Raw genomic sequence first — 27,958 nt, forward strand, 5'->3', positions numbered from 1 at the left:
GTGACTCCACAATTGACACTGTGGAATCTTTCCGCTTCCTGGGAACCATCATCTCCCAGGATCTCAAGTGGGAGCCAAACATCAGCTCCCTCATCAAGAAAGCCCAGCAGAGGATGTTCTTCCTGCGGCAGCTGAAGAAATTCAACCTGCCAAAGACTATGATGGTGCACTTCTACACAGCCATCATTGAGTCCATCCTCACCTCCTCCATCACCATCTGGTACGCCGCTGCTACAGCCAAGGATAAGGGCAGGCTGCAGCGTGTCATTCGGTCTGCTGAGAAGGTGATTGGCTGCAGTCTACTGTCGCTCCAGGAACTGTACACCTCCAGGACCCTGAAGCGGGCAGGGAAGATTCTGGCTGATCCCTCCCACCCCGGTCACAGACTCTTTGAGACTCTCCCCTCTGGCAGGAGGCTGCGGTCCATCCGGACCAAAACCTCACGCCTCAAGAACAGTTTTTTCCCATCTGCCACCAGCCTTGTTAACAAAGCCCAGAAACCACCCTGACACTCTCCCTTTCCCCCACACCCCCCCTTTCTTGCTGACAGGACACCTGTAACCTGCAACTCTATGCGTTACATTAACGCTCAGCTTGGACTCCTGCTTTACTTGCACAATGATCACCTGCACTGTTGTACCGGTCTGGCACCCGATACTGCTCTATATTTACTCTCAGTCACTTAAAACTGTGCACATATATTAATATTATATTGTAGATATGTTTATACTGTTTAATTTGTATTGTATTGCACCGACTACGCCAAAACAAATTCCTTGTATGTCCAAAAACGTACTTGGCAGTAAAGCTTTTTTGATTCTGATTCAATACCCTGGCGTAGGCCTTACCAGGGAGGCTGAGGAGTTTGATCCCCCTGTAGTTGGAACACACCCTCTGGTCACCCTTCTTATAAAGGGGGACCACCACCCCAGTCTGCCAGTCCAGAGGCACTCTCCCGACCGCCACGCAATGTTGAAGAGGCGTGTCAACCATGACAGCCCTACAACATCCAGAGACTTGAGGTACTCAGGGCAGATCTCATCCACCCCCGAAGCCTTGCCACCGTGGAGCTTTTTAACAAACCTCGGTGACTTCAGCCTGGGTGATGAAAGAGTCCAACCCCGAGTCCCCAGCCTCTGTTTCCACCACGGAATGCGTGATGGCAGGATTGAGGAGATCCTCGAAGTACTCCTTCCACCGCCCGATAATGTCCTCAGTCAAGGTCAGCAGTCTCCCGCCCCCACTATAAACAGTGTTGGCGAAGCACTGCTTCCCCTCCTGAGGCGCCAGACGGTTTGCCAGAATTGCTTCGAGGCCAACTGGTAGTCCTTCTCCATGGCCTCACCGAACTCCTCTCAGGCCCGAGTTTTTGCCTCTGCCACAGCCCGGGCCGCAGCACGCTTGGCCCCACGGTACCCGTCAGCTGCCTCTGGAGTCCCACAAGCCAACCACAGCCGATAGGACTCTTTCTTCTGCTTGACAGCATCCGTTACCATCGGTGTCCACCACCAGGTTCGGGGATTGCCTAGACTGCTGCCCACTGGGGGATGGCCTCGTGTCTCTCGTTCAGGCTTGGCCCGGCCGGGTCCCGCGAGCAGCAACCCGGCCACCAGGCGTTCTCCGGCGAGTCCCGACCCCAGGCCTGGCTCCAGGGTGGGACCCCGGCTCCGCCATACCGGGCGACGTCACGTGCCTCGATGTTTTCATCCACATGAGGGATTCTTGAACCGCTCTATGTCTGACCCATCACCTAGAGCCTGTTTGCCATGGGAGACCCTACCAGGGGCATTTAGGCCCCAGACAACATAGCCTCTAGGATCATTCGAGCACTCAAACCCCTCCACCATGTTAAGGTGGCGGTTCAAGGAGGAACCACTTTAAAAGATTTAATTTTTTTAAAACTAAATTACATGAGATTCTTTATTTTGCAAATCAAGGATGTTTTTTGTTTAAAAAATGACAGGAAATTACTTTTAAATAAGTCAAGCTAGACTGAGGATATAAAAATGAAAAATACATTTTTGTAAGTTTTCTACTTCTGTTTGTCATTAATATAAATACATGTTATTACTATTTTAAATGAGAAACTAAGCATATAAAAAATATTTTAATTTTACCAAAGAAAAATAACCTCATGTCTTGCCAGGTTAAAATATTTTATCTGATAAAATAAAGATTTAATGGGGTTTTTAGGTAATTTTATGATTTTTATTATTTAATGTTTTTGAGCACAAATGGCCAGACAAAACATTTATACAAGGGACATATCATGCAAAATCCACTTTTTAGTGTTTCAATCCATGTTTTTGTGTACTTGGAGTTTATAGGAGGGCAGAAAAGTTTTAATCTCTCAAGGTGCTGCAGACATAGTTTTATATTCTTTTTGGGTCGTATTTTTCAGTGCGTTCAGTTTTCTCTGTCATCTTTTACGTTTTTCCAACTGTTACATCTCAGTATTTGCTGCTGAACAGCTAAACAAGGTCATGGGATCCGGGTGATTGATTTCCTGTATCCACCATATTTATTTCTCGCTGTGATTTTGTAGTCAAAGTCCAGTATGCCTACGCTGAAAGAGGATACGTTCGGCTCAGTTGTTGGGTGTATTAAACCACACAATTCATTACACTGTACCCCAGCATCAGAACCTCTTCGAAGTGCCTGGCTAAATTTTTATTTTTCATGGAAATCTACCCACAAATTCCTATTCCCCTACTTCAAGAATGAGTTCTTCAGCAAAGGGCTCAGTTCCTTCTGTCTATGGAAACGATGGACTCAGCAAAGCGGTAAGCAGCAAATAACTAGATAATTGTTATCAAACTACAAAAATGACAGAACAGGTTACAATTCAGTGCCCTTTGACCTGTAGGGAGGCGGGGTGTGAAGTGCCTCAGCAACATTTAAAGAGACGGCACCAAAACAAGTTGCTCTCAGATGAACCTCAGAACAGGTCAAAGAGGAGCCTGAGAAGCTACAAGAACAAGGAGTTCAGACCAAAGCATTGAGGTTCCACTTTGTATGGACCACAGCTGGATGATTTAAGGTGAAAAGGAAGGATTTAAAAGCAGCAGATGTCTCCTTTAATGCCTGTAAAGAATATCCAGTGCAACCAGTTGCTCCAGTGGTCACCTAATTAGGTGATAGACTCCACCTAGGTATTTAATCTCAGTTTTAATTAGAGCTTCTCAGTATGTTGCAAGTTTATCACAGTGTCAATGTACCCAATATTAATATTTCAGAGCTATTAGCACTGCAGTAAGTATTAACTTTTAGGAACCGGGCCTTCGAGCCAGGAATACATTATTGATGATTGTTGTTTCATGCGGCAGAAAGTAATTTAGAAGATGTTCTGGTGAAGTCTTTGTTTCATTGTCTATACAACATCTGCTGAGAGAAGCTTTTCTTTTTCTTAAAAACTTTGTAGCTATACAACATTATAAACATAAAGTTCAGCAGGGAGAATAATACAAACCATCAACTAACTACAATCATATGGTAACGAAAAAGAAGCAAAGCCAAACCAAAGACGGAGACAATCGGGTCTTAAAGACTTCAGTACCTCAGCGGGTCCAGTTGTTCAGTCTGTGATCTTCAGTCTTTCAGTCATAAAACAAAAATCTGCTGAACCAGTCTGGACCAGTCTGGACCACAGATCTTTGTTTTGGCTCAGAACCTCGTCTGCTGGTGGGTCAGGAAATGTTTGGGCCCAGCAAGGACACAGATGAAGAAAGGGTGGCACCTGTAAATGACCCATTACAATTTATATCAAAAGCAATTGTAAATAATATCCAGTTTATTATAATTTAATGGAAAGCATGATTTGACTTCCAGCCTATAGGGTCACCATCAGAGGTAAGAACCAGATGTTTAACCAGTTTCTGTTGAACTGTTTAGTCAGTAGAATGATGATGATGATGATGTCCAGCTGTTTCTACCTGACCTGGTGGAAACTCTTTTCCATTAGAACCTAATCTATTTGGGTCAGGTCAGTTTAACACCTTTTGCATTAGTGATGTGATTTAGAGACACAAACACAACAACAGCCTAGACTGCTGCTCCGTTCATGGCTGCTGTTAGAGTGAAAGACCAGAACCAGAGAAGGTTCTGGGCAGTGAGACCCGAAGCACTGCAGGTCAGTACAGGAGAGAGGAATGCTGTATCAAACGGAAGCTCATAGACACAATAAGTCGAGCGTAAAACTATTTAATAGTTCAAATTATTATTTATGCAAAAATACTGCGACTAGTGACTCCGCCCCCAAACCAGACTGTGACCCAGAGTCCTGTGACGTCACGATTTCAGGGCGACTCGGAACGGTTGAAACTACAAGCAAGCAGGTACTTAAAATAGTACCGTTCCGCATTACAAGTGAGTCGACCCGTAGAGAACTTGGGAGAGTTGAGACTAGTGGAGACATGAAGGCAGAGCCTTCATCTTGTGGTTCATCCAATCATACTGATCCAGATCCATTTAAAATGTCTTACTGGAAATAAACCAGCAGCTTCCCACTTTTTCTTGTAAACCATGTAGCTTGGTCAGAAAAAAGGTCCCATATTTCTATATTTTACAGATCAGGTTTGAGATTCCTCTGAATGTAGATCATGAGGTTCTGTATTCAGAGAGCTTCAACTTCTCTGTGGTGGTCTCATGTTCTCACATGGTAGAGCTGTTTCTGGACAACTCAACTGCTGCTCTGTCCTCCCAGACCTGACGGTACTCGGTTCTGGTTCCATTTTAATCTGCATGTGTTGGACCACTTGTTTGCTGAATATTGGACCATTTGTACGTTGCTGGATGCTACTGAAGAGCATCATTCTGGAGAAGAGGTCCCATGTGGACTTTCATTCATTCTCCACCGTTGGCCAATGAGAAAACTAAGCGAATTAAGCTTACAGGAATAAGAAGGCTTGTAAGTTTTCAACTTTACCGATTGAAGACGTGGATTTAACACGTAACCAAAAAACCAACGGAGTTTTCAAGGAGACGCAACAGTCCAATGACAGTCCGTCATTATTTTCTACCTTTCTGCCACGGAGGCCACCAAGGAAGAAAACGGTCTGCTCTACTGAGGATCCACGGATGCGTGGAACTCTTTTATGATCCTCTGTCCTCTGGGTTTACAACCCTGCTGGGGGGAAGGTTTATGACCGCCTGCATCTCACTGAGCTACACTTTCGGGCGGGCTGTGCTCCCAAAGCTTCGTTCAACCATATTCCCTTTTTATTTTGCCATAACTGCCATAACTGCTGGTTTGATCTCATACACACTCACTGCTGTTTTTATTTTGTTTAGTTAGATATTTTACCCTCTTTGAAAGTAGAACTTTGCATGTTTGATTAGGTGAAGATTATTAAATCAGAATAGCGAAGCGTATCAGGCTGTGGTTTAATAAATATTCACATAGATGGTAACAGAAGGCGTTTCTGGGTTTATTTTGTGCAAGAGTAATTCGTCAGTCAAGATAAGGTTAAAGTTCCCCACGTTTCAGCAGAAACGGTCGATTAAACAGTGACATCTCTGGTAATAGTTACCAATTATTACTGAGTATTTCGTTCGTTCGTCGTCTTCCGCTTATCCAGGACCGGGTCGCGGGGGCAGCAGACTCAGCAGAGACGCCCAGACGTCCCTCTCTCCAGACACCTCCTCCAGCTCCTCCAGGGGGAGCCCAAGGCATTCCCAGGCCAGCCGAGAGACATAGTCCCTCCAGCGTGTCCTGGGCCGTCCCCTGGGCCTCCTCCCGGTCGGACGTGCCTGGAACACCTCCCGAGGAAGGCGTCCAGGAGGCATCCGGTATAGATGCCCGAGCCACCTCAACTGGCTCCTCTCAATGTGGAGGAGCAGCGGCTCTACTCCGAGCTCCTCCCGGATGTATTTAACGGTTGTAATTATCAAAGGCTTTAAGCTACAATTACAACACCAGAAACATCTCTGGCTTTGATTCATAAATGAGGATTTTTGGTTAAGAAATAAATTTTTTCAATTTGTGATTTTAAATTATGATTATTGATAAATATTAATTAATCAATAATCATAATCCCAACACATGTCAAGGAAGGTCCTGGTCCTTATAACCTCCTTAATATTTTGACACATTTTCATTTAAGATCCAGTTTCCTTCCTGGCCCTGAGGACATGACCGCGTTGCTCCGCTGGTTTAAGGAATTACGAACTGCATACAAGCCATACAAGCTATTGTATATTGTATATTGTATATTGTATATTGTAAATTTGTATATTCTGTAATGCAAAAACAGAACAAAAGAGCAAAATGTACCGGAGTCAAATTCCTTGTTTGTATGTACGAACTTGGCAATAAAGCTGATTCTGATTTAACTTCCCACAGTTTCAGTGGAAATGTGACTTTAAATCCTCTACATGAAACATGTTTTGGGTTTGAAAGTGTGTTGGCATGGTGACCGTGACGGGATGTGATCACATGATCAGCTGGTTGTCCTCTGCTTGTTGGGACGTCTCATGTGTCCACAGATGGTCTCTGGCTTGAAGACGCCGGTGTTTGCCACTGCCGTTTGATTTTACACACCCGCAGGGTGGTCATGATACTAAAATATCAAACTCAGTACCAAGAAAAATACTCTATACCACTTTCAACACAATTCATTATTTCCAGAACATATTTAGCTGAAAAAAACTGATTTGTAAATTGTTGTCGTAACTGATCCAATCAAGATTAATTATAATAAAGTGAAATAACTTCAGTGGAAATGTTGCTTATTAATGAAAGCTCTGTTCCAGTCTCCTAATAACTCTGCATCACAGTAGATTTAGCTCCTAAATTTCAGTAAAGACTGAGACTAACCTGAAGAAAGATCAACAGCATGAAGAAACTGGCCAGAAACTTCAGCTCAATTTGCCTCAAAATGTTTATTTTCATCAAACCTCCAAAATATTCCAAAGCAAACAGATAAATATCAAAGATGGCGGCCTGTGCAGGCATCGCCCCCTCTGCTTATTTATTTCAGGAGCTTTTAAATGAAGTTTGATGTTTGTTCCTATAAAGCTTTCTATTTCAGTTAGCTTGTGTTCTGGACTTTAACTAGGCCATTCAAAAGCCTTAATGTTTTCATCTTTTTTATAGATTAAGTCAAAGACCATTGAAGTCTGCACAGGACGGTGGAAAAACACCTCCTGAAAACCCGGTTGGGTAAGTGTTCCCATCATGGTGTTTAAACTGGTTTAGCTCCAGCTCAGCTCGGACATGATGGTTTTCAGTGAAGCCTCCAGCTTCATTCCTTCAGGTGTTTCCAGCCTCATTCCTGTGAAGGGACTCCTGACCCTTTCATGTTTTACTTGGTTCTGAGAAAAACACAACAGCATGATCTAAAATTTCTTTATTTTGTCTTTATTTATAATCATCACTAGAGGACAATCACAATAATCCCAAAGCCCGAACCCTTCCCCTCCCCCACTGAACAGCAAAAAGAACAAGAACAAGCATTACAAAATCCATCCTTAGAGGAAAATCAACCGCTGAAAAGAAAACAACAAAATAAGAAATATACAACAAATCCAGGATAAATCAATCCATCCTCATAGACTAAACTTTCTATGAGACGTGAAGTCTTAAAAATATATTTATGTACACACTCTGCTGTAATGTACTGTACAAAATGTGGCAACTCTTGACATTTTCCCTGTAGAAGGCATGCAAAGACCATAACTGCCACCGTGAAACTTATTAATTCTCTGTTTTAGTTTCCTCCGTCTGGCAGAAAGCACCAGAATCTGATTTCCTAACTTTCAATCACAAATGAAGATGGAGACCCAGACCTGAACTGATTCAACAGAAATACATCAGATTCAGCCTAAACTTGTAATTTATTTCAGAACGACGGATTGTTGCGTTTTGAAATGACTGCAGTGCTGCGTCTGGAGGGCCTGAGTTGGTTATAGGTTAAAGGGATAATCCGTATTTTATTAATTTGGGTTGCATGGAGAGCTTGTCTTGTTTGTAGTAAAAGGTTGCAGCCCTCTGGAGCATGGTGCGGGATTTGTGTTGGGAAACAAGCTGGACCAGTTATGCTCCTGCTCTCCTCATCCATCTGCACATGTTCTTTAATTTTTAATAACAAATATACAAAGAGTCGTAAAGGTTATAGCCTATGACAGTGAAAGCAGTAAATTAAGGCGCTACTGCAGCTTGGTTCACGTCTGCTCAGGTTTTCTATCAAGGTCAGAAACGGTTTGTTATCCCAGATGTTCTGAGCCTCGTTCACAGTCACAGCAGAGGAAGCGTTGCACAGGTGTGTTGGGTTCTACAGGGCGGTGCAATCTGTGACAAAAACAGCAAAACCTCAGCATAGCAGGAGCTGGTGTCTGAAAAGCCCATCTCCAGGTTAAACAGGCTGCTGTTCTGGTCACTGATTATATTATGGCTGCACAATATGACCTAAAATGATCCCAATATATAATCACTGTATTTAAAATAGATCTAATAATGATCAGCTTTTTATCCAGTAACAGACCCAGACTCTGCTGGAGGTTTTTTCTTTCTACTGTCACCATGTGCTTGTTGGTGACCTGCAGCCTCAGATGAGCTTCATTAGATACCAGCTACAGGTGAAGTTCCCTGCATGTAACTCAGTATGTCTACATGGTTCTACTGGAGAGTTTGACCTGATTTCTGGGTCTAAATTTGATCTGTTTCTGCTGTAAAAATCCTGGAGATGAAATGGATTCATTTGATCCTCCTTCAGAAACCAGGATGAACACATTAAACCTCGGCTCTTCCTTCTACATCATCCAACAGAAGAAGTTACTTCAACCGGTCCAAAGATGCAGTTTGCTGCAGAAAAATTAGCTACCAACTCCAGATGTTTTCTCCTTCTAACCAGTAACCAGAGCGGGACCACTGCACCAGTTATTTACCACTAAAAACAAAAACCAGCTTAATGACAGGAGTTACACAGTTAGAGCCGAGCACCAGCACATCTGATCAGTTAGGAACATGTAACACAAGGCATTCATAATATAGATTATAGATATACTACAGATGACTACATTTATAATATAGAACAATATGACTGAAAACTTTGTTAAAGCATCAGAATAAAACCTGTTCTACACGTCAACCAGATAACTGCCATTTAATCCTCTGCATTAATAAATCGTTATAACCTGTTAATATATTTGTTATTAGACCAACTCTGACCTCGGTACCAGAACTACTGATGTCCTGATGATCATCCTCCGTTATAAGATCAGTCGAACCTCTGCAGTTGTTATGGCGATAAGCTGACATCGCTCTTCTTCAGGATGACTCCATGATTCATTTAATATCTCTTCCTTATTTGGGGCCAAAAGAAATCAGTCTTTGTTTAACAGGTAAACATATTTTAAGGGCCAAAGCATATCTAATAATGTTAAATTATGCTGTTTTAACACATTTATGGAATACCAAATGAATTAATGTGTTCACATCCATTCATTCATCGTCTTCCGCTTATCTGAGTCGGGTTGGGGGGTCCAGGACCAGGAGGCAAACCCAGACATGCCTCTCCCTGATGACACTCTCCAGCTTATTTTGGGGGATCCCAAGCTGCTCCCAGGCCAGGAGGGATATGTACAGGGGTTGGACAATGAAAATGAAACACCTGGTTTTAGACCACAATAATTTATTAGTATGGTGTAGGGCCTCCTTTTGCAGCCAATACAGCATCAATTCGTCTTGGGAATGACATATACAAGTCCTGCACAGTGGTCAGAGGGATTTTAAACCATTCTTCTTGCAGGATAGTGACCAGGTCACTACGTGATACTGGTGGAGGAAAAGGTTTCCTGACTCGCTCCTCCAAAACACCCCAAAGTGGCTCAATAATATTTAGATCTGGTGACTGTGCAGGCCATGGGAGATGTTCAACTTCACTTTCATGTTCATCAAACCAATCTTTCACCAGTCTTGCTGTGTGTATTGCTGCATTGTCATCCTGATACACGGCCCCGCCTTCAGGATACAATGTTTGAACCATTGGATGCACATGGTCCTCAAGAATGGTTCGGTAGTCCTTGGCAGTGATGCGCCCATCTAGCACAAGTATTGGGCCAAGGGAATGCCATGATATGACAGCCCAAACCATCACTGATCCACCCCCATGCTTCACTCTGGGCATGCAACAGTCTGGGTGGTACGCTTCTTTGGGGCTTCTCCACACCGTAACTCTCCCAGATGTGGTGAAAACAGTAAAGGTGGACTCATCAGAGAACAATACAGGTTTCACATTGTCCACAGCTCCTTGCACCATTGAAACCAACGTTTGGCATTGGCATGAGTGACCAAAGGTTTGGCTATAGCAGCCCGACCGTGTATATTGACCCTGTGGAGCTCCTGACGGACAGTTCTGGTGGAAACAGGAGAGTTGAGGTGCACATTTAATTCTGCCGTGATTTGGGCAGCCGTGGTTTTATGTTTTTTGGATACAATCCAGGTTAGCACCCGAACATCCCTTTCAGACAGCTTCCTCTTGCGTCCACAGTTAATCCTGTTGGATGTGGTTCATCCTTCTTGGTGGTATGCTGACATTACCCTGGATACCGTGGCTCTTTATACATCACAAAGACTTGCTGTCTTGGTCACAGATGCGCCAGCAAGACGTGCACCAACAATTTGTCCTCTTTTGAACTCTGGTATGTCACCCATAATGTTGTGTGCATTTCAATATTTTGAGCAAAACTGTGCTCTTACCCTGCTAATTGAACCTTCACACTCTGCTCTTACTGGTGAAATGTGCAATCAATGAAGACTGGCTACCAGGCTGGTCCAATTTAGCCATGAAACCTCCCACACTAAAATGACAGGTGTTTCAGTTTCATTGTCCAACCCCTGTAGTTCATCCAGTGAGTTTTCGCTCTGCTCTGGGAAACCTCCAAAGGGAGACACTCAGGAGGCCTCCTGAACCATCTCCATAAAAAGGAGCAGCACCTCTACTTTGAGCTTCTCTTGGATGACGGAGCTCCTAACACTGAGTCCAGTGACCCTACGGAGAAAGCTCATTTTGGCTGTTTGTTTCTGGGTTCCTGATCCATATCTGACCATAGCTGAGGGTTAACTGCCCTGCAGGACTGAGAGTTTGTCTCCACAGGGGTTTCTGTACGAGAACATTTTCTGTTCTCGCAGGTTGAGTTTCAGGAAGCTGCCATGAAGTTCTAACAACACTTGATCTCAAACACGTTTATTTCTGTCTAAATGAGGCGTGCATCTCGCTCCTGTGGAAGATCTGTGTGTTGAGGACCAGGGATGCGTGTTGTTGAGGCGGTTCCTGCTGATCAGTGAGACCAGTTGTTCTCCAGCACCTAAACATCATAACGACTATTATAGCAGCATGCAACGTTGTGACCTACGACCCCATTAGGGAATCTATTACAATCTGTTATTTAAAGGTTTTCTCATTGAGTTAAAAACTGTTTTTGTTCCTTAACTATAAAAGTTTCCTTTTTATTGAACCGTCTGTTTTATATACACAAAACAATTATAGAAAACAAATGAAATAAACATTTTAGTGACTTTAAAGATTCTCTGAAAAAACTAAATTAAACAACAAAAGTTATTTCTATTGTTTTCATCTAAAACATTTCTGTTTTCAGACATTTTACAGATTAAAGCTCGTGGCCCAACCACGATGTACATTATTATTATTATTATTATTATTAGCTAGTAGCATTCTGGTTTTGTGTGCAGTGGTCACTGCTGGTTTCTGTCTTTACAATCCATCTTTAAACTGGACATTTGGTTCTGGAACTGGGCTCATTAAGTCACTAAAGGCCAAACGACTCAGTTATGATTTGCAGCTTTACTTTAGGGAATTTATTCAGGGTTGGTTTTTAGATTAATGAAACTTAAACCTTCTCCAACCAGACGTTCTTTAGTTGATGACCCAGCAGTTAAAGTCCAACAGAACATGTCTGTTTGAGTCTGAAAGTTTCAGTCGGAACTTCTGACAAGTCAACCTGTGATCTGATCATCTGCTCCTCTCAGGTTCTGCAGTGAAACCTTCAGATGTATCAGCATGAGCTTCTGCTAAAGTTTGAGGTGTTTAAACTGGATTCTTCTCTGATTTCCCATCACAAATCTCCATGCCTCTGCAGAAGGTAAAAGCTCGGTCTGCTCTGAGACACAACCTATGTTAAATCAGGTGAACTATCCCTTTAATGTGACACAGCTGATGAATGATGCCAGGGATCTCAGAAGGCCATGATGGTCTAACATGATGTCCAGTAAAATGAGATGGTTTCCGTTGGGTGAAAGTGTCAGGTGGACCTCTGTTCTCCAGGTGGTGGAGTCGTGCAGTGATGGATGAAACATTGATGTCACACCGGGCGCCGCCTCCCAGCAGACTGACATGGGTTAGGTGTGGATGGCTGCAGTCTGAGGAACCTGGAACAAACTTGGAAAGGTATCTGTGTGCTTTGCTGAGAACGTGAGTGTCCCAGAACTAGAATAACTTGATGCTAGTGAGCAGCTGTCAGCTGCAGCCCAGCAGTGTCTCTGTGGTGTCCTTCATTTCAACATATTTATACATTCACACAACGAAGTGCTTCAAACTGTAAGAGCTTCAGCAGCTCCATCACTGCGTCCAAATCAGGCTAAACACTCGGTCCAAACTCAAAAGGCTTCGATGGATTTTAGTAAAAATCTTCAAGCCTCACGCTTACTCCTCTTCTTCCTCCTCTTCATCAGGCAGTGGTAGTAGCTCCTCCTTTAGACACTCCCGGTAGAAGCTGCTCAGTGTGGCGTAGAGGTGCTGGCGGCTTTGCAGGGACAGGAAGTGACCTTCATCAGGGTAGATCTAAAGAGGCAAAGGAACAAATTATTTTGATGAAGTGAAGGTGTTCCTTACATCACCGATAGTCCAACTCCAGCTCTCACTGGTTCTGCTTCCAGCAGCACGTTCTAGTGGTTCCTGTGAAGCACAGCTTTAACTTTAGTCTCTCCTGCCTACCTCAGCTGGATTTTATGGTCCAGCCCACATGAAGCATCTTTCTTCAAATAACTGAACAGGTTGTGATGTTGGTGACCTTCCAGGCTGCCGTCATATGACACAAACCTAGTAATCGTGATGGTTAAAGTGGGCTCCAGATCACCAGGCCTGGTTGACCTACTCCAAACAGAAATACTGAAGGTTCTGACAGAGTGGTTTGTAGAACTTCCAGAAAGATTCTGTTCATTAAGGGAGGAGGTTGGCCAACCCGTGGGCAGTTTGTGGGACTGTAGATGTTTGTTTGTCCAGGTTTAGAAATGTCCTAGTTTCCTTATTGTTTATCAATGTGCAGGTCAGTAAATATGGGCGGACATATTCAAACATCTGATGGAGGGTCAGGGAGGAGATCAGCTCGCTGTATTTTTGGTTGATCGCCACCTTGAGATCACTGATTATTTTCCATCAAGTTACATATTATTCTAAGTCCTGATTTGTTCCCTAATAAAGTAATAAAAGGCATTTTTGGGTCTCAGCGCCACAGACAAGCAACAGCCTGACCTCAACCTCTCAGCGCTGCTTGTCTCCTGAAGTCGCCGCCACAGAAATAATCATATCATTGTAATAACTGTCCTCTACACATCTAAGGGTCACATTGTTGATAACATGTAGGTTTGTAATAAAATAATATCTATCTTTTCTATAATGAACGCTGTGTAGCTGAGAAGTAGCATGGTTAGTTGTTCTTATCTAATGTTCTTCAGGTTTTACTCCATCAGTATTTCGATTTTCCCCTTAGTCCCAGAAGACTGTGGATCAAACTCCAATGAACCTGCATGTTCTCAGGCTTCTGGTAGGTGGTTCCACCTCAAGCTAGGACTGAACTCTTCTGGATTGATGTAGGTGGTTTTAGCTCCAAGAGCACCATTGACCACTGGCACCACCGAGACCTTGATAATTTGTCACCTTCCTTTTTAAGCCCTTGGCATTTCTCAGGCTTCTCATGTTCCTTCTTTGTAATGTTGCTTCATTTTCACAACTGCTTTTGTTTCTGCTAGGTCCACCTCCAGAATTTCTTCATTATCAGCCTGGATCTGGAAGTCCCACAGGATCTTAGCCCTGGCGTTCACGGTGGTGTCTCCCACGTTGGCTGTGGGACCTGCAGCCTACTCGGCCCAGTTCTTCCTGGGAACTAGTCCCTCCACTCGGTGATGGCGTTCCTTGAATGTTTTGGCTGCTGGCTGGACAGCCGGATCTTGAGTTCTGTCTTGTTTTGCTAGACCCGAGCACCTATCGCTCTTGAGCCTGTTCCTGTGCTTCCATGATTAAGGTCTCCTTGTGAACCTTCAGTCCAGCATGCTCTAGTCATTGGTAGGGCTTCTTCATGCCAGCCATGGGCCCTGCAGGCACTTGTCTCTCCATGATGGTTCTTCTCTTGCACATTGGGTTTCTGGTGCCTGAAACATTCATTTAGTAGATCATCATTGGAGTCCAGCTTCATGATGTACTCCAGGATCTTTGTGGTTTCATTGTGGATTGTGGTTCTAAGGCCCACTAGACTTCCCTCCTTCCTCTTAGCATACAGTCTCAGGGTGCTGGACATCCATGCACTGTCAGTAGCTTCCTTATCATCTATCTCCTCTATCTCCTCCTTCTCCAGCTGCTAGTGAATCATCATTTTCCATGAACAGAAACCCATCTGGTTGGACTCTGTTATTTAAACACACCTGTAGCTTTATGTCCTCCATGTAGTGGAGGGGAGTGATGGTGGCTCCACCTGAAAGCTTGTATCTGTTACTGCTCTTTAGGATGATCTGAAGAAGAGCTTCAGACCTATGAGACCAGTAGAGGAGACAGAGCATCATCTTGGTATATCTCACACTTGATGGGCATCTGGCTTCAAACAGACTTCCAGAGGTTTCTTCCACATTCCCACTGAGTGTTCTAAGGAGGATCTAAGTGTGCTATTGGTTTGTTTGTCTGGTCCTGCAGTCTGCAGAGTGCTCTGTTAACCAGTAGCTGCCGTCTGGTTCTGTGGTGTTCCTGGAAACCGCTGTCTGGGCCCTACATGCTTAACTACATGCCTCTGTAGTTCAGAAGCATGTTATGGTCTGTAGTAAGATGGGACAACCGCCTTCTGAGAGTTTCATGATGAGGGTTCTCTGACCATGGGTCCCATCGTGTAGCAGCTGGTTCCTCTGGGCTGCCAGGCATTCTTAGGAAGCAGGTAGGGATCATGTCTGTATGCAACTAGGTGGGTTTGGTGGGTTTGTAGTCTAGACAGGATTATTGGTGTGTTTCTCATTACTGATGAGTGATGTATGGTAGAACAGTCTCAGTACTACTGAGTTAAACCGTTACTAGACTGATTCTTACTCCCACAACAACGTGTGCTACTTCCTAAAATCTCTGACGGGCACATTATCAGTAAAATGTCTTTAATGAGAAAAATGTGGAATTTCCAGGCTTTCTTTTATGGAACAGATTTAGGAAAAGGTGACTATGAGATTTTGAAATAAATAAGCAACCAGGTTGCTGCAAAGCAATGAGGTGTTTCCCCAACACCTCAGATCTTTTCCAGGCCCATAGAACTACAGTCCAGGCTGAGCTAGAGTCCATTAAACATGGACAGAGTTCATGTCCACCCCCCGATGTGCATACCCGTGATGAGAAGGACTGCAGCCTTAGGGTGATAAATTCCTGCATGCTTACAGTAAATGTGTTGAGTTTGTTAGAATAAAAACAGTGAATCTGGAAACCTTTTGCTTTCCAGAGTAAGAACTGTAAACTCATGCAGGGTTCCCAACATGTTAGAATCTTCTGAGCTTGTTGCAGCAACATGATGGGAGAAATGTAGTCCAGGTGCAGTCACCTTTCAGTGCACTTCATACCTGCATGGAGTAGTTTGCTCCAACTTTCACCAGGTTCTTGACGAGCTCAGCAGTGTGCTGGAAGTGGATGTTGGCTGAAAGGAAGAAAACAAGTCAGCAAAATTCAGCCTGAATCCCAGGAAGAAAAAAAAACACAATCAGATTCCCCAGAGGATGGAAAAACCTCCACAAATCCGACATGCATGATTTATCAGGGAACGTTCTCCTCAGGTTATCCCAGCATCATTTTAGATTAGCAGCTTTTCTTTTATCTTTTGATTTTCCCTCATCACTTTTCAGGATTGTGAGCCTCTCTGTGCTCATGGCCGATGCACATTAAGTTTCATTTTATCAGTGATTTGTTTTGTCTCACCATCTGCTGTGGCGTGCACCAGCATCAGCGTCTGCTCTCGTAGAGCCTGGACGTTCTGCAGCAAACTGGAGAACTGAAGGAAAATCACAAGCAGGAAGGAGATAATCTGGTCATAAACATGCCATTCAGCATGCAGACGCAGGCTCTGATATTTCTGTTATATTCCAGGCTGCAGCATCATGGAGGATTGTTTTGTTTTCCTCCAACGTTTCTTATTTCAACATGTCTGAAGTCTGAGAGAACTAGGAGTCTCCTCAGAGGAGACAGCAGAGCAGGAACTAAAGAGGAAACATCTGACTGGTGTGAAAGATAATCAAAGCAACGCTGCAGTTTCAGTGACCACAGGAGCTTCACTGTAGGCGTGATGGACAGAAAACCCACCTGATACCTGCTGTCGTCCCGTAACGGCATGCCGAGGTATCGCTCAGAGAACGCCGACGCTGTAAATGACAAGCGATGGAGGTTAACGGTGCTGCTGGTACCTTCATGATTCAACGGAAATAACGTTTTCCTGAAAACCTGATGAGGACTAGTTTATTCTGAGCTCCAACTAACAAAAACCCAACCTTACAATCCAGATGGACATTCTGTAGGCGGTTTAAATAAGAACATGATTGATGTACAACTATAATGTGCTGCTGACCCACGAACATTACACCAGTCTCTCTGTGGTGGATGTAAGCATGAAATATAGTTTTATCCATTTGTACAAATTAATTTCCCTCTTTTATCATTTTACTTCTATTACTGAATACCTGAAAGACTGATGAGGCCGTCAGCTTTATTTTTCCTGCCTTATTGAAGGACAAAAAACAATTAAATTTTTTTTTGTTGCTAAATGAAAACTTGACCCATGTTTCTTTCAAGACTACTGCAACTGACTCGAGACTGTTTATTAATTTATTAATCTTACATATTTTGTCTGGAAAACTTTGTTCCTGCAAAGGATGACTCAACCTCAAAAGGTCAAGAACCAATGCTCCAAGGTCATTGCTGATGTCTTTCTGACTTGGCACTGTGTTAACAACCCTGTTAGCTTTCATAATGTTGCTCATAGTTATAATAATCAGTCGTTGCTTTTAAATCACGGACTGTAGTTTTAATTCGCAGCTTCTGGTGTTTGGGAAACATTTAATTCATCATCTGTGAAAAATCTCAGACATTTTCCCTAAAACTTTAATGGCTGAACTGTATTTGAAGTTTTTACTCACCGTAGAGTTTCCAGTCAGTCACTGGCGACATGGCGCACGCACATTTAAACAAGCTGTCTGTAGACTTCAGCATCATTAAGGTCAGGTAGGCTCCATAACCCTGAACAGGAGAACAAACACTAAGCAGGTAAAACATCAATGAGGTGAATCCAATATTTCATAAAACTGCATCCAACGCTCACCTTTCCAAACACCGCTATCCGTGTTCGATCAATATATGGAAATTTCATCATGTATCTGGAGAAAACACACATGATCAATGTCCTGAAACTGAAAGCAGCTGCTCTATGTTCTGTTCTTCATGTATTCATTTTCATTTCTTAGCTTATCATGTTGCCATTGATCCGTTTTTTACTAGAAGCTTCAGGATATTTAACAATAAAAACCTTTATTAAAGTTTAAAGTTGAATGTCCAGCAGGTTTGGGAGAAGCTGCAGTGAGAACATGAATTGTGCACTGGAACAAAACGAATCATAACTGCTGTGAATTCATGAGAAGAATTAGCTATCAGGTCAGGAGGAGAGGTTTAAAGGTAAACATGTAGGAAGATGAACTGATGTCTGTTTGGGTCGCTGGAGAGAGAAGATGAACTACATCCAGTTATTCTGAGGTAGAAAGTGACTCACTCCACTGCAGCGATCTGGTCCTGAACATCAACTGTTCCCAGTCTCTGGTGGACTTCATGCAGGATCCTCTGACCCTGGAAGCCACTGCCCCGGCCGTCCAAACGGGCCACGATGACGCTGTCGGAACTGACCAGCACCGAGTCCCAGCCCAGAGAGAAACGGTCACTCACAGATTGACCACCAGGGGCGCTGTCACTACACCCAGAAGACAGGTTTGGTTCTAGAGGAGACTTCATAGTTTCTGTTCTAAATAAGCTTGTTAAAGTTTAAAGGTCACAGCTGTAGTCTGATCAGACTTCATTTATCAGAACCTGAAATATTCTGGTACCAAACCACTGGAAAACTGGTCCATTTCTCTCCGCTTCAATAAAACAAACAGCTGATCAATCAGAGCTTTATTTTCTTAAGCAATTATTCAACTCCTAAATGTCTTTAGAATAAAATATTTAACCCATCCATCCATTCATCTTCTATACCCACTTCTTCCATAGTGGTTCTCGGAGGAGCTGGTGCCTATCTCCAGCAGTCTACGGGTGAGAGGCGGGGTCACCCTGGACAGATTGCCAATCCATCACTGAGACACACAGGACAAACAACCATGCACACCTAAGGGCAATTTAGAGAAACCAATTAACCTAACAGTCATGTATTTGGACTGTGGGCAGAAGCCGGAGTACGCGTTGAGAACCCACGCATGCACGGGGAGAACATGCAAACTCCATGCAGAAAGACCCCTGGGCGGGAGTCAAACCGGGGACCTTCTTGCTGCAAGGCAACAGTACTACCAACTGCTGCCCCACTAAACTCTAAACTAAATTAAGTATTTTAATTTTATCTTAAAAAATTAAATCAGGAAAATAAACTCGTCTGATTTGTCTTAGTTTGACACATTACTCTAGTAGGACCTTACTTCCTGTTACAATGCTCAGTTTCCCTCCAAGCAACCAATGTCTGATCAATAGCACTGATCAGGAGGTCTCTACCATTCTGAAGGTCGTTGGATCTGTTCCTGTTCCTTAAAGACTGGACTTTCAGGTTCTGTTTGTCTACTCGTTATGGTTTATAAGACCTGAAACTTGTTTTATTCTCCAGTTTTCTCCATTTTCTTAGTTGAAATTAAAATAGAATAGAAATCTCCTTTATTGTCCCTCAGTGGGAAGTTCAGGTGTTTCCAGCAGCAGAGTGAGAGGCTAGTTGAAGAACGCGGATTCACACAAAGGCACAAATATAAAACCAGAACATCAGAATAAGAGACAACAAAAGAAAGAAAATACTGTCTGGTTCAGACTCTAACAGATTTAATGTAACACAGATGACATTAAATGCAGGATAATGATGTAAAATGCAGCAATACAGCTGCTACTAATCATAACGATTTTAACAATATAAATAATGCAGATAGATTTGCTAAACTCTATTTTTATTGTTTTATTTTTATCCTATAAGCAACAGTGCAAATGACCTGAGTGTTGTCATCATTTACATTGAAGTTCAAATAAATTATCTAAGTTGGACAAAATGCAGCCTAGTTCAAGTCTTGGGTATGGAGCAATTAGATGTCAAGTGTGTAAACTGATCACTGTTTTATGTTGAGACATTTCTGATAAAATTGTAGAAAATGAAGCTAAATATAATAATGCTGCCTTGGTGAGGAACAAGAACCGGACTGAACCAGAGTTGAAGTCCAAGATAAAAACTTTCAGAAGCCTCTTTGAACTGCAGACCATGATCCCGTTCCTTCTTTACATGTCTGACTGCTTTGAAGGGAAACAGGATGGGCAGAGGAATCAGGACGTTATAACAGGATCTGTTGTAATATTTTGGTACTTACATCATCAACAGGAGTCCATAGTGATGGGACTCAGAGAAGTCCAGTGGATAAAAAATCTGTAGCGGTAAATCTGTGAAGACAGAGACAACACGTTTCTGGACTGCAGCTGTTATTTACTGCAGATCTGTAGAAGACCAATACTATATTCTCACCAAAATGCTCTACTGGAACGGTTCTGAAGTCCATCAGCTGGATCCGTTTGTACTTCAGAACTGCCTTCAGCAAAGAGTTGTTCTCCAGGATGTAATAATCTGTGGAGATGGTGGTGATAGAAGATGTCTGAGACTGAACAAGGACTCGATCAAATGGACACAAAGACTAGTGCTTTGGTCTTCCATCTATGCAGGATAATTGACCAGTTTGTTCCAGCGGCAACTATCTTCTCCAGCTGTGATAAACAATCAGCTCTATATTAGGCTGTTTTTCCAACCAGCTTTCCTAATGAAAACCCCAAATCAATAGATGTCTCATTATGAAACCATCCAGGGTCTGGAGTTCCCAGCTGTGGACGACGGCTCGGTCCAAATAACCTTCAGCAACTCCTCAGCAGTACAGCTGGTAACCTTTGTAGGGTGAGTAAAGCGTGGAAACAGTCATGATAACGAGAAGAAACGTGCTCGCTACGAAGGAAGGAAGGAGCAGGTGTCTGCAGAAAGATCACACCAAATAAAGATGGAAAGGAAGAAGCAGATCCAGAGTTGTAGTTTATGTGATCTGTTATCCGACAGCGGGAGAACGTGCATGGACACATGTGGGTCTGTGCAGCCAACAGAACATCTGCCTCCGAGGGTAGCCGTTGTAAAGCACCTGTAAGGTAAAACTAGCCGCGAGACGGGGTCCTCTACTGGAAATCACGTGGATGGAGCTCCGCTTCAGTTGCTGGTCAGGGCGGGACTCGGGTAACGTTGCTAGGTGCCAGCGTGACCGTGATGTCACAATTACACAACTTTTAAAACCGCACGTTTTCTAGAAAACATAAAACATTCATTTATAGTGTTTGGACTGTTTGTAGAAGCCTTAGAGACCCAAATGGAAGTATAAAAATGATCAACAAAGAACCAAGAAATTGTTTTTTATTGTTGTTACAAAAATGCCACAAACTTTGGAGAGAAGACCAATCGTCATTGCCCAGTCCTAGGTGTGAAAACTTTCTAACAGCTCTGTATATCGGTCTATTTCAGGCAGTGAGAGCCCAACATCCAACTGGTTTTAGAACCTTGTCAGAAACTGGTTTAATCCCAGTTGAAGTTTCAGCAACTGTATCACTTACTGGAGTTGTTGAGGCTGTGTAAGATCACAGTTGGTGCTCCTGGACCTGAAAGGAGGAAAACATCATTAATCTAAAAGTATCTTGTCTGGGATCCGGACCTAAAAGACTTTTTATTATGCAACAAATAAATGGAAACATCCTCCAACAATGTTTCTCCAAGTTCTTTTGTTCCTGTCCTTTAATTCAGTGGATCAGAACCACTAGCTCCTTGTGTTAACAGACATTAGGAGCTTCAGGAGAGGCGGTGGGACCATGTCTCTTTAAAAGCAAGCTGTGGTACTGTATAAAACCAACTGGAGCTGAAGGCTGATTTCAAAGTTCTGATCCAATGAAAGATGAATGAAAACATTCTGAAATAAATCGGAAACAAGACAGGGAAACGTTTCAGTCAACTGAACTGAAAGGTCCAATGTTCAGAACATCACTGAACATTTCTCAGCAGGACAATCTGAAGGACTGGGTCCCTCATCGTTTTCCAGTTAAACGTGTTGGATCAGGGCAAAGATTGACCCAGAGCTGATCTGATACAAGAGGACACAACATGATTCTGTTCTTGGTGGAGGGTCTGAAAGCGGGCCTACCTTTACAGTGGAGCAGAACGTGCTGGTTGGAGGGGCTGATGTCGGCGCCGAAGTACAGACAATGGGCTTTACTGAGCTCACAGGTTAAACACCTTCGTGGGAACAGACCCACAGTTTTAACACTGAGGAGAGAAAATATGATGTTATTGCTTTATTCTTATTATACCTGAACACACTAACATCAGATCTGACCTTTGACCTTCTCTAACTGCTTTTCTGCAGGACGCTTCTAAAAAAACCTCTTGTCTAGAATAGCAGCCAATAATAAACTGTATTATTGGCAGACTGAACCCGAACTAGGCCGCAGGTCCAGATGGTTTCAGCCCCTGAATCCTGAAGGCCTGTGCCGAGCAGATCTCTGGAATTCTGCAGAACCTCTTCAACCTTAGCCTGATCCAGGAGAAGGTTCCAGTGTTGTGGAAGACCTAGTGTCTGGTTTCAGTATGAAAGAAAGCTCAATGACTATAGACCTGTTGCCCTGACATCTCACATCATGAAGGTCCTAGAGAGACTCCTGTTGGCCCACCTGAGTAAGCAAACAGTAAACCATCAGGACCTCCTTCAGTTTGCTTATTGCTGTGGAGTTGGAGTTGAAGATGCCATCATACACCTACTTCAACAAACCCACTGTCATCTGGACAAAGCCAGCAGCACTGTGAGGATAATGTTCTTTGATTTCTCCAGAACATTTAACACAATCCAGAAACACCAGAAGACTCAGGTGGAGGCCTCAACAATCTCCTGGATCAAAGACTACCTGACAAACAGACCACAGTCTGGAGGTTCTGTGTCTAACCAGGTGGTCAGGAGCACCACAGGGAACTGTACTCTAACCACTGCTCTTCACTCTGAGCACCTCAGACCTCATTTGTTTCACTTTGATCACCTTTATTAATATTTGGAGTGTTTGTGCTAGAATATCAACCTGCAGCCTGCAGTACTTGTAGAATAAAGTATATGTTTGTTTGTCATACTCATAACCAGTAAGTGATTAATAAATTGATCTCAGACTAATAATGAAACTTGTTCTAGATTCTGGTACCAGTTTTCATTCTGGGCTTCATGTATCCTAATGAATCCAAAACCTGAGAAATTTGTTCTTTAAATGCAACGAGTTCATCATCAGATTTATTAGGAGACGTTGACAGATTATTTATTTCCCTAAAATAAAGGAACCCAGCTTAATCATGCTAAATAATTAAAGAACAGAAGTTAAGTGAACATCTTCCAATCTTTTGGTGGACTAATGAAAATCTTTTATATTTTCACTAGTTTTTTTATCAGTTGCCAATAAAATCAAACAAGCATAAAAAGGCGAACCTGTAAAGCTGCCGTCTCCGTGGTGAGCCCTCTGTACTCAGGAAATAACTAGCAGGAGAAATTAAACACAATTAGCACCAACAGACACAAAGATTTCAAATCTGAAGTTAATCTTTTTTCCTTTGACTCTATTTCCCAAAAGGCCTCTTTCTGAGTCTAGCATCCTTCACTGCATTAGGCTGAAACAGAACCAATTAGGTTCTGTTAGTGGATTTCAGTTAACTAGATTTTCTTTACCTGCCTTTGGGTTCACTGTGTTCTGTGAGGACCCCGGAATGACTCTGGTTGTTAAGCTGTGCTTCATAAATGAAGCTGGTGTCTGGGTTTATTTACAGATGTCCACCACTCACAGGTTATCGGAGTTCTCATCGTAGGCGATGATCCTGGTCACCTCCCAGTTCCCTGAGGTTAGATGTCGGACCTCGTTCTGATCCTCTCTGAACTGGAACGAATAAACAGAACAGATTCCCCTGAATATAGAAATCCTGGAGCTTTTAATAGAAATCATGGTGTTTAACAACAGGCTGGGTGGGACATGTTGCCACGGTAACGGGAAGCTGGTGTGAAGGATGTGAAACCTGCAGGTTCTACATCCAGCTTGTTACTGCCGACATCCCAGCACACATCCTGCTCACCTCGTGTACCTCTAGGACCAAGCTGTGGATAGATAACATCCATCGGTTTGGGCCTTCATGTGGGCGGAGCCTCACCTGTGTTGTGGACATGGCGATGTGATGAAACTCTCCCCGTCCTCCTTGTTTCACCGGGACAGTCAGAAAGAATCGGGTACCATCCTTGGAGAACACGGGTTCTTGGTTCTGTTGAGAGAAAGCAGAAGTTAACTGTGTTGATCAGCTGGGTTCTGAAGCCTGTCTGACGTTCGTTGATCTGATGGAGGCGCTGAAGCTCTCGCTCTACATTCAGCAGTGAGAGGAAAAGGGTGTAAATGGTCTCCCCACTGAAAGCACCTCTTAGCATAAAAGCTGCAATTTGCACCAATTTGACGTGTTTAGTGTGACTGAAAGCGACGGATTTTAGAGGACGCTGCTGCTGAGAAACAAACATGAAGAGAAGAAACATAAAATGAATGAACCTGTCACAGCAGAGTCAAAGCAGGAGCAAAGGTCATTTGTCTTCTGCATGTTTCTGTGATATCAGGAAAACAATTAAAACGTCAGCTTTAGGAACATTTTCAGTGTTTTTCACCTTACTAACTTCATGAATCCTCTCTGACCTGCTGGAGGTCAGCTTTTGGACCAGATCTACATGATCTCACTTTGTTGGCTTCTGTTTCTCCATCTGCCTTTTGAAAACTGACCTCAGGTTCTCCGCAGGGTTCAGATCTGGGGAGCCTCCAGACCACAGGTCCAACATTTCCATGTCCGGATCTTTGAGCAGCTTTGTTATCACTCTAGTCTTGTAACCTGGTGCTCCATCAGGCTGGAAAACCCACAGACCATCACCAAACTGTCTCTGGGTTGTTGGACAACACTGCTCTTGGAGGACATTTTGATCCCACTTTTCATCCATGGCAATGTTCTTGGGCAGAACTGGGTCCCTCCAACTCCCTTGGTGGAGAACCATCTCCACACATGGATTGGATCAGGATGCTTCATTTTGGAAACTATACCGGGCTCATGGGGGCTCAAATTCTACCTTCTCCAGATGTTTAAAGCAGTGAGGAGAATTCATTAGAGAAAATAACTCTACACCAGTCTTCTGCTTTCCATCCTTCTTGTTCCTGCAGAATTTCGGCCAGTCCTTGATGGTTTCCTCGTACAGAAATGGCTTCTCTATGGGCAAGCTCTGCACTGGTGGCAAAACACTCCTATAGACAACCCTGGAGCTTGCTGGACTCACTTGGACAACCCGAAGCCCTTTTGATGCAAAGTGATGATGGAGCATTTCTAAAACAAGAAGATAATGATTTCAGGAACATCTACTCCTGTGTGTGATTAGACTGGTTTCACCAAGTCACCTGAATATGCTCTTTGCAGTGAACCTCGGCTCACTGAAACATAACCTCTGACCCTTATGATGTCATTAGAGTCAGAGATGTGAAGGTTGGGAAAGCAGGGAGAGTCTGGGATTAGGAGCTGCTGCTAATGAAGGTCAACAATCTGGAGCATAACCGCAGACAACAGTGCAGTATAAATATATTCATTTTCATCCCAGAGGTCAACTGGTTTGTCTTCTGTCTTTATGAAGATCCGAGATGTTCACCACCTTCTGCTCTACAGTCACAGCTCCATGATCTGCTTCTCTGTGCAGCATGTTTGAGGCTGAGACGTTTATTCACAGAAACATCTGACATGTTTTTAAGAAGTGAGATGATGAATGGATGAAGGTTTACCTGCTTTGAAAGCCAGAGCTCCGAGCTTTCTTCATGTCTCTGAAAATCAAAACAAACTGAATGTTAGTCCTCTGTAAAAACCTTTCTCTCTGTTGCTTTCGAGTGTTTTTGCTAAAATCATGTCAGAAAATACAAACAGATTTTTGATTTTGTATAAAATGTGTGTAGTTGTAGTTCAGAGGCTCATTTTCCAGCCACATAATAGACCTCCTCACTCTGCTGTTTATTTCCACCAGCCTTTGGGAAACACCACTTTCAGTCTGTTCTCTGGTTCTAACCCAACAGGCACGAGCAGCAGGCAGAGTTCTGGCACGCGCTGCGTCCAGAACCCATTTCAGCTGCCTCTTGGCTGGACGACATGTTTGTTCGTGTAAAATCGAACGAATTCAGGCGGTGTAAATCTGGAGAGCGGCCCACTGAGTCCCAGAGTTCAGCTTCAGGGTTAAATATGCACCGCATCGTCCAAATACAAAAAGATGGTTGAGGGATTTTACTGGAACTCGTGCTGCAGTTTTAATCGACAAACACTCAGAAAAACAACTAAATGAAGCTAAATTCATTCAAAGACACAAGATGTATTCAGGTCACGCTCTGGTGGACTACTGGAGCTGGAAGACGTTAGCAACCAGAGCAGCCTTTAACTATACACAAACAGACAGCTTCTGTTAATACTTTATTACAACAACATCACTGTTCCTGAAAGCTGACTCAGATGCCTAACAGAGTTAAGGCTGAAAATCCTTGAAACTGTTTCATTTTTAACATTTTTTAGGCTTAAAAGTGTTTTATTCTCAATAAAAGTGTCTCTGAATCACTCATTTCTTACTTTGTTCCTGAGATTGAAATCAGTAACAGAAGGAAGCTTCCCTGCCTCTTCAGCAGCTCTTCTGTCAGTTTTGAGCAAAGGTTCTGATCCGGTCATCAGTTTCAGTAGGAAATGCATTTTATGTATGTTGAGCCACCTAACCAACCCATAACATCTAAAGCAGCCAGGTGAGGACCAAGCCCACCCATGACCTCCACACGCCGCTGCCACTGTAATGACTACAGGACAAGAGCTTCACTCTCACTGAGCTCCTCATATGACCTCAAGACCCTGTGAAGAACGTTTGCTTTCTGGAGGATTTCTGATGTTGTGCAGCTTTACTCCTGCTGTGGAGGAGACTGAAAGACAACCTTCTGGCTGAGATATGTGCAGCTACTCCTTTTAGATGATATTCATCTGCTGAAGGTGGTTCTAAGTAGACCTGGCAACTCGTCTTCACTTCTGCTGGTTCATCATTTCTCATTTTTAATGCTGACTCAACAAAGTAGGACATGTTTGATCAGTTGTAACCAAGGCAACACCAACCAATAATTAATGAGCTCCAAATATTGATCAGATTGGATCTAAAGGAGCCAAAGCGGGACTCGGACCAGAGGACAACTGGGCGAGACAAGAACTGGACTGGAAGCAACATCAGAACAGAATAGTTCTGGAGATGATCAACTAAGGGTGAAGACATCAGACTGAGCTCAGAGCAGAGAGAAATGACTCAACAACCTGCTGGCATGGTCGGGCCCTGAACTGGACTGGAAATCTGCAAAAATGCAGCCATAGTCCAAAGGAAATCTCCCGAAGATCTGGAGAAGGTTTGACCAAGATCACTTTAGAAGATCAGGTCCAACACACATCTGCTCCTATTTGAACAAAGAAAGAATTGTCCTGCATCAGCACAGGAATGGAGAGTTTACTCAGGGACTCATTTTAGATGTTAGAATTGTCTGCTCAACGCTGGAGAAGGTGGAAATCCCTGGATTAAAGCTCCATGTGCTTCACATGGATGATCAGGTTGAGGAATGATCTTTTATTGCTCCGTGCAACCAGAAGCTTCGGAATGAAGATCTCAGCAGTTTGGTTACAAAGCAAAGCCGGCGAGTCAGTTTAAGTCATGGTGAAGTAAAATCTGGAGATACAGAAATTATACAGATAATCAACGTTGTGAAAAAATGACTTTAATGAACTTCTGTCCAATAATTTAAACCAACATTATGAATATTTTTAAGATAAGGCATTTATTGTCATGTCAAACCTTTATACCTCATCTCTGTCCTGCAGGTTAAATATTCCTGAGCAGAGCAGGTGTTGGTCTGCAGAAATGATTAAATGTTAATGATCTCTAAGGAAGCTCTCCTTCCTCTCTGCTGTTTAAACTCTTCCTCAGAGACCACAAACCAACAGGAGGTTCTTCAGTGGAAACATGAAGTCACCGAGCAGTGAGAGCTGCTGAATAAAAGCTCTAGTTAAACCTGGACTGGACCCGCCCTTAACCCTGCTTGTTGTAGAACCTAACCTCTGCTTTAAACTTCTTCAAAACGTCCTTCCTGACCTGTCTGCTGGGTTCCTTGGTCTTAATGATGCTGGTTGTTCTCTAATGTTCTCTGAGGAACCTCCGAGGCCAGAAACAAAACATCTGCAGCTAGACTCACAGCTGGACTATGGTAACTTCTGAAGTCAGGTGGTTGGATTTTATTTCCAGTATCAGAGTAAAGGGGGCTAAATCCCAATGAAAACCACTGTGGAGATGATTTCATGTCCTCCACCTAACGGTTCTGCA

At 43.3% G+C, this 27,958-nt stretch overlaps 1 protein-coding gene across 2 annotated transcripts in view; it reads right to left on the bottom strand.

Annotated features, from left to right (window-relative positions):
• Nucleotides 1-10,716: 10,716 nt before the first annotated feature.
• LOC124871432 (inactive dipeptidyl peptidase 10-like) overlaps nucleotides 10,717-27,958 on the bottom strand; it is a 239,827-nt gene continuing 222,585 nt past the window's right edge. For both annotated transcript variants that reach the window (XM_047370704.1, XM_047370705.1), the window contains exons 12-26: nucleotides 25,362-25,400; nucleotides 23,719-23,826; nucleotides 23,359-23,450; nucleotides 23,009-23,056; nucleotides 21,689-21,810; nucleotides 21,108-21,152; nucleotides 19,990-20,088; nucleotides 19,838-19,907; nucleotides 18,007-18,201; nucleotides 17,563-17,617; nucleotides 17,381-17,480; nucleotides 16,551-16,609; nucleotides 16,170-16,242; nucleotides 15,818-15,891; nucleotides 10,717-12,797 (exon numbers count right to left, since the gene is read on the bottom strand). In XM_047370704.1, the coding sequence (XP_047226660.1) occupies nucleotides 12,660-12,797; nucleotides 15,818-15,891; nucleotides 16,170-16,242; nucleotides 16,551-16,609; nucleotides 17,381-17,480; nucleotides 17,563-17,617; nucleotides 18,007-18,201; nucleotides 19,838-19,907; nucleotides 19,990-20,088; nucleotides 21,108-21,152; nucleotides 21,689-21,810; nucleotides 23,009-23,056; nucleotides 23,359-23,450; nucleotides 23,719-23,826; nucleotides 25,362-25,400 (1,317 nt within the window). In that variant the 3' untranslated portion in view covers nucleotides 10,717-12,659. The remainder of the gene's footprint in view (nucleotides 12,798-15,817; nucleotides 15,892-16,169; nucleotides 16,243-16,550; nucleotides 16,610-17,380; nucleotides 17,481-17,562; nucleotides 17,618-18,006; nucleotides 18,202-19,837; nucleotides 19,908-19,989; nucleotides 20,089-21,107; nucleotides 21,153-21,688; nucleotides 21,811-23,008; nucleotides 23,057-23,358; nucleotides 23,451-23,718; nucleotides 23,827-25,361; nucleotides 25,401-27,958) is intronic.

This window comes from Girardinichthys multiradiatus, chromosome 7, assembly GCF_021462225.1.
Source record: "Girardinichthys multiradiatus isolate DD_20200921_A chromosome 7, DD_fGirMul_XY1, whole genome shotgun sequence".
In the NCBI taxonomy this organism is placed as follows: domain Eukaryota; kingdom Metazoa; phylum Chordata; class Actinopteri; order Cyprinodontiformes; family Goodeidae; genus Girardinichthys; species Girardinichthys multiradiatus.